The sequence below is a fragment of the Sinocyclocheilus rhinocerous genome, unplaced genomic scaffold (genome assembly GCF_001515625.1).
Source record: "Sinocyclocheilus rhinocerous isolate Xijiao unplaced genomic scaffold, SAMN03320098_v1.1 scaffold168, whole genome shotgun sequence".
NCBI lineage: Eukaryota > Metazoa > Chordata > Actinopteri > Cypriniformes > Cyprinidae > Sinocyclocheilus > Sinocyclocheilus rhinocerous.
The window spans coordinates 1027170-1034518 of NW_015635532.1; the positions used below are offsets into that span (position 1 = coordinate 1027170).

Sequence of the window (7349 nt, forward strand, 5' to 3'; positions counted from 1 at the left end):
ATGAAAACATGTATAATTAATAATAAGTAATAAACCTATCTATAAAACAAAAACACACAACAAAATTACTAAAGTTTTAATTAAAATTAAAAAATTTAAATAAAATCTAAATCTAACTGTAAAGAGCAGTCAGCGACTTTCCTGACTGCTCTTTACAGCAGATGAGAGATCTGTGTTACAGAGGCACGTGGGTAAAGAGATCGCCTCACACACCGGCCACTGATTTGAGCTGGACAGCAGATGATTCTTGTGCCCTGTGACCTCTCACCTAAATATGAGTCCAGACCTGTGTTTGGATTGGCCGAGAGCTGGTAACGGGTCAGATGATCTTGTCGTCTGACACCTCTGAGCCCGGGGCAACCACACAACCCTTCACTCACTATCAGTGTCTCATGTGAAAGTGCACTCACAGCATTCAAAGACTACTTACACAAGCACATGCAAAAAGCATCTTGGTCTTCTGCGGAGTACTAAAGTTCAAGTTTGGTGACCTCTGACCTGTTGGGTTTGAATTTCGTTGCATACTCACGACTGTAGTGTCACTGACTAAACAACATCAGTAATGCAGCATTACAGTAAGTGGCAGTAATAAGAAGGGCTGCAACGGACCGCAATTGATCCATGATCTGTACAGACCAGTGCCCGGTTGCATGAAAGCCCATAAGTAATTTGACTTAGGGGTATCCCTGAGGGGAGAAAATCCCTGAGTCAAGAGATTTCTTTAAGAGCATTGCAACAAACTTCTTAACTGTCACCCTTACCTAAGTGTTTTATACTAAGCGTTTCACGGTAGTTTCTGGCAACATACGGCAATGGGCGCTGCGGTTGCTATAGTTACTACATATCTCACAATAAACAGAACATAACGAACCAAAAACCTAACCTTTACTACAAGTACAAGTACAACTTTACACAGTTGTGCTAATATATTTGCGTTATGGAGAATACAAACATCACAGAAAACTAAAAATGTAAACCAAACTGGACAGAGGACGAAAAGGCTATTCTTTTAGAAAAGGGGTGTCCAAAGTCCGGCCCATGGATGAATTTCAAACGGCCCGCAACTTGTCTATTGAAATGTATTATATGTGTCCCGCCAAGCATAATCTACAAATCATGCAGTTTCACAATGTCAACACAAGGTGACAGCACTAAATGTCGCAGTAAAATGCGAGTGACAACAATTTGATAAGTCGTATGTGCTGCCATTTCTTTAGCGCACGAAAATTCATAAGCGCACCAAAAGCGGAACAGCGCTTCTTGTCTGAACTGCGCTGCACGACCATTATTAGCTGCCTAAAGACAGTGCAGACCGAGCTCAGAACAAATGTGTTTTCTCGCTGACTGATCTCGATCACGCGATGACAAAACAGTGCTGTGAGATCCAGTGAAAAGCATTCGAGTTTGAAGCAGAGGTCTCCGATACAAACCAGATATCGCGGTGATTTAAACTAGTTTAAAGGCAGATGAAACAGCGCTGACACTCTCAACAACACTGACACGGAGAAACTGTAGAAACATTGTGTTTTATACACAATGCAGTTAGGATACTTTCAATCCACAAATCACCAACAACTGTAACTGTGATAGTGGCAGAAATGTAGGATATTCATATAGAATCGAATGAATCAATTAAATAAATCTTGCTGTCAAGCGCACAGTAGAAGTTATGAAAAAGTATGAAAACGTACTACTCAAGAAAAGAAATAATGACCTAAAACAGAATCCAAAAAAAACGGTGAGTAACATTCAAGCTCATGCAATTTAACAATTGTTTTATTGTATAAAGGAGGAGGGCCACCGTCACAAGACCTATCCGAGACAGCGAATGTCTTTTGCTTTCAAAGATGGTCTCTTTTGTATTGTGATATAAAGGTACAGAGTTTACGTAAGGTGCTAATAATAATAATTCCGTAATAATAATAATAATAATAAACAACATAAAATCAACCATCACGTTTGAGCTTAAAGGGTTAGTTCACCCAAAAATGAAAATTCTGTCATTAATTACTCACCCTCATGTCGTTTCAAACCCGTAAGACCTTTGTTCATCTTCAATACACAAATTAAGATATTTTTGATGGAATCTGAGAGCTGTCTGACCCTGCATAGACAGCAACGCAACTGAAATGTTCCCAAGTCCAGAAGCTGTTTTGGTCACTTACATTTTAAGGTGAAATGGTTACTAAGGACTTTGTAGCAAAGCTTAAGGTAACACTTAGGGTGCTTTCACACTTGGTTCGCTTGCCTGGTCCGAACCTGAGTTTGATTGCATCATCAAGCCAGCAGCTGTTTACCCCGTTGCTTAATAACGACGGCTCATTGCTCTCGGCACTTTTATATATTTACGTTTTTGAACCGTTAGTTATGTTTACAAAGCTTTGGTACATAACGGCACTTACGTCTGTCTTACGAATGTACTGCAAATGCTCTAAAGAACCCTGAAGGCGAAAAGAAATGAGATATACAGCTCTCTGTTTGCAGCGCATCAGGAAAGTGAGAGAAACACACAAACAAACACACATTTTTATCAAATAATACCGCATTAATAGCGGTTCACTTCCGCAATTTGGTACGATTGCGTTCACATCAGCAGCAAACCGTAACGGAGTTCACACGAACCGTACCCCAGACCACCCTTTTTAAGCGGACTCGGGTACGGTTCGCGGGTGCGCACCCGAGTTCGGAAGACAGCGTTCACATCATCCAAACGAACCGAACTCTGACGTCAATCGAACCCGGGTGCACACCAAAAGTGCTAGTCTGGAAGCACCCTTAGATACTTAAGGGGTTCCTTAAGTTGACCCTTAGGTTCTTGCAACCCAAGTTTCACTAAGGGTGCCCCCTAAAAGATTTCTTAGCTTAAGGGCTTTCATGCAACCGGGACCAGGCCCTACAGTTTGGCATGATGTGATTCACCCTTTAGGGGTTTGTTGCAACTGGCTGTTGGTCAAGTGTTTCTGAAAGCATATCAATGAACTCTTTAATAAAAAAAAAAAAATGTTTTAAAAAGAACAGTCTTCACCAACTGTTTCCATTGTCAGAAGTTGTGAATGGTACCAAAATAGCGAACCGTACTGTACCACTTTTTTTGGACCCTTCCGTTGAGGTGCCTAGCACAGTAGTCCAGTACCTAAAGGGTGGAGCTAGACTCACTGCAGAACGTTGCTTGGTTGACAGAGAATCTTCACTTGCGAGTGCTACAAGGGGAATGAAGCATCTCCTTCACTCGTTCCGCCATGCTGCTGGTGTGTTGGGCTTGTTTACATCAGAGTGCTCAAGCACAAAAAAGTCTAACAGTGTATTTTAGAATTTTATATTTTCACACACATACACAGACAATGTCGCGCTTTCTTCTTCGCGTGAGAACGGCGTTGATCGCTACTTTCCAGCATACACCATATGCCTATCAAGTAAGGGTACTGTTGGCGGTGAAAACGCAAGCTGGATCAGGGTGTATCGTCCCGAATCGCACTGAACCAAACCGTACCGCTCGGTGGAAACGAGGCTATAGAGAAGCGTTAAGGACTTGGGAAAAAAAAGGTTTAATATTTGACAATGAAGTTATTAAAACAGCCTTAAATATTGGTATTGTAATTTTACAATGAAATGTTACAAACTAATTTTTATTTTGTAATATTTAAATTAGTATTAAGTTATTATTTTTATTATTAGCATCATCATCATCGATAATAACAATAATTAATATTTATTATTGAGTAGTCATATTTATATATAAATCACAATGTTGGGGTAAATCTAGAGCTTTTTTAAATTAATTTATTTTAGTAACATTTTAAATAAAATTTTAAAATCACAAAATATATATATATTAATTAAAATTCAAAATGCAATTAGAATTTTTCCACAAATCGTGCAAGCCTAAATACTGATGGCGTTAAATTAGTAGGCAGTGTACAGTATTCAGTAATTGCCGAACAAAAAAAAAAGGAAATCTCTGATATGTCCTGTCCCAACTTCCTGTCTGAAGAGGAAATGTTCAAATGGGTGGGAGAACTGCGCTTATCAAGCCATTTTGAGTGGTATTTAAATGCAAAAGCCTTTAACAAAGTTGTTTAAAATATTTTTACAACAATTAGCATCAATAACAAACAAACAACAGATTCATTACGACACTGTTGAGAATCTATCAGAAGGAAAGAGAGACATCAGCCCTCCATGTGTAAGCGAGCGTGTAACGTCCTGCTCAACACACGCTGACCTCACATATCCCACAACGCACTGCATGATGAATGAGCGCCGCACAAGCTGCTGTCCTCCAACACACATCTCCCATGATCCTCTCTGCTTCACTTCCTCTCTCTCCACCTGCCCGACAGTGATTAATGTCTGTTCTGTGCTGCTCGACACAAAGAAACATTACACAGACCCCCACACAGTGTTCTGTCTTGTTTTCCAGTACAAATATCTATAAACATTTTTAAATTAAGATACATTTATTTGGGAAGGAAAATTATCAAAGATTATAAGTCTTGTTTTCTGAGAAATTGACTTAAAGGGGTCCTATTATGCTTTTTCACTATTTCAGCTTTAGCTAGTCTGTAATGTTGCTGTTTGAGCATAAAAAAAGATCTGCAAAGTTACAAAGCTAAAAGTCCACTTCAAAAGGAGATATTTTATTTTTACTTTTCAAAAACTACAACGAACGACTCGTTTGGACTACAATGCATATTTTCCGGGATTTGTGATATCACAAATATCGACGAAAGGGACGAGACCTGGTTGAGCTGCACTAGAGAAGGCAACCAGTGTTATCACAATGTTGGGAGACACGCTAGCTTTCCCAATGCAGACGAACTTAGAGTGGTTACAGTCATCCGGGTTTAAATCGCGCTCAAATTGATTTGATTTAATTTGATACAGGAACTATTCGAGCCGTTCATTTTCGAACAACCTAGTATGAGAGCCTGTTCTAGTACACCCCCAAAACAAAGTCAAGACTTTGTAAAAGAGCATAATAGGACCCTTTAAATTAGACAACCTCTAATCGACCCCTTTAAAACAAGAACAAATATCTGCCAGTGGGGTCAGCGCTTTCACTTTGAAGTAAGTTTATTTTTCTGAGGCCACTGGCAGATATTTCTAAGCATAAACTCACTTCATTTTGATGCATTTTTCAGAAAACAAGACTTTATCTTAAGTAATCTTGCAATTGAAGTAAATGGCTCTTGATTTAAGAACATTTCGATAATTGTACTGGAAAACAAGACAAAAACTGATATATACAGTATTAATATATTTCAGCAGTATATAGTGTTTATTGTGCATAGTACATTTTGTCAGTGTGTGTGTGTGTGTGTCATGGTTTCTTCTGTTCACCTTGAGGGCAAACGATTTGAGTGATGACATCATCCAAAATCAGACCCCACTGAACAGATGAAGATTTCAGAGTCAAATTACCCATAATCCATCACTCTCTGCCAACATGCCTCTCCTCAGGGCAGAATAAATAAAGGTTTGTAGTTTCAACACAGACGGTAACTCATTATGCAGCAGTGATATTAAGGGTTAAAGCAGCTCACGGTCTGTCAGGACGATTACAGTCTCTGATCAGAGTCTCTGAGTTACTGAACAGCTCAATGTTCGGATGTAAAGACATGAACTCACAGACAGAGCGGACCTAAAGAAAGAGTTTCAGTAATAATCACACACATACATGTTTGTTTATTCATCAGTCACTTTATTTTAAAAAGAGGCAAAACAACGTTGTCATAAATTAAAATACCAACTCCCAAAAATTGTGTAATTGAATAAAAATGATGCCAAAAAGTCAGTTTAATGGGGGGTTTTTTGTGCGTGTATTTTAATACAGAAAAGTAGGACTGAATTTGGGAAAAAAATTAAATTGTGATTTTTCTGATAATTGCGACTGCAATTAAAAGAAAGAAATAAAATTTTGTAACCATAATTTTGTGATTATACATCAACATTGCTATAAAACAACAGCAACGATAACTATTAATCACGGCTACTAAACTGTAAAATAAACAAATATAGTAATTAAAAAAATATAATACAGTAATAATTATTATTATTACTAATACTTGTAGTACTACTACTAAAATAAAATACACAAATTACTAAAAAAGAAAATAAAATTGCTTTTACTATTGTAATATTTAACTGTAAAATAAAAAATCTAGTATTTTAAAAATAAATAATAATAACAACCATTATTATTATTAAAATAAAAATAAAAAATTACTAAAAATAAGAAATTGCTTTTTTACTGTTGTAATATTTCACTGTTAAAAAAAAAAAAAAAGTATTTAAAAAAAAACAATATAATAATTTTACTTTCCATTACAAATGTAAAAACACAGTCTTCATTTTTTAATTCTCAAATGATTTCGGTTTTATTTCAATTAATCATGCAGCCCTACAGGAAAGAATCCTTCTGACTCTGATGCTGCTGGAAACACAATAAATCTATCAACCAATCAATAACTTCAACTTTAAAAAAAAGAGACAAATCAACCAATAATCTCTTCACTTCAGCCCTAAAGACCCGGAAAACACACTACAGGCGTCAGTTCAGCTAAAAATAAACTTTACGCACACGACAGCTGTAAAGTGGATGAAGTTCACGGGTCACGTGCAAACACACACACCACACCACACGCATCAATGAAGATACTCACTTAATGGTTTTTGATCTAATCGGTCAAAGAGATTTGCAAAAAAGTCTGAAACTGCTCATGATTCTGTTTGATTCACATTTCACTGACACACTGTACCGTTTGAAGCAGCTTCTCACACTGAAACAGCAACTGGAAATTGTATTATCCTGAAAACAAAAACAGCACCAGTTGAAGTGGATATTTACCAATCCACTGTAGAAAATAAAAATATATCCAAAATAGTATCAGTTATCAAAATATGGACACACTTTTTTGATGCAGAGTCTGTGAATGCGATCAGTATCATTTGGGAGGGAGATTAATGTATATGATACGAGTCGGATACAAGTACGAGATACAGGTACGAGTCGTGTCTTAAGTGAATTCAAACAAGAAGGATTATGTTACAGGGGTCCTATTATGCTCTTTTACAATGTCTTGAATTTGTTTTGGGGGTGTACTAGAACATGCTCTCGTGCTTGGTGGTTCGAAAAACGCATTATTTTTTCAATATTGCCATATCAATTTGAGCCGGATTCAGACCCAGAGAATATTGAACAAGAGGATCGTGCAGAACTTTTGCATGCACGGATATTGCAAGACATATTAGAGTGGTAACTTTGTTGTTGTTGTTTTTTTTGCTAAATCACGTTTTAGATAGGATGTCAACAACCGCTTAAAAATAACTGCATTTACTATGTACAGATA

At 37.2% G+C, this 7349-nt stretch overlaps 1 protein-coding gene across 1 annotated transcript in view; it reads right to left on the bottom strand.

The window, feature by feature from the left end:
• Positions 1-7349, bottom strand: part of LOC107747124 (bifunctional heparan sulfate N-deacetylase/N-sulfotransferase 1-like) — a 29915-nt gene that overhangs the window by 20164 nt on the left and 2402 nt on the right. The window contains exon 2 of the mRNA XM_016561549.1: positions 4228-4360. Within this exon, the coding sequence (XP_016417035.1) occupies positions 4228-4360 (133 nt within the window). The remainder of the gene's footprint in view (positions 1-4227; positions 4361-7349) is intronic.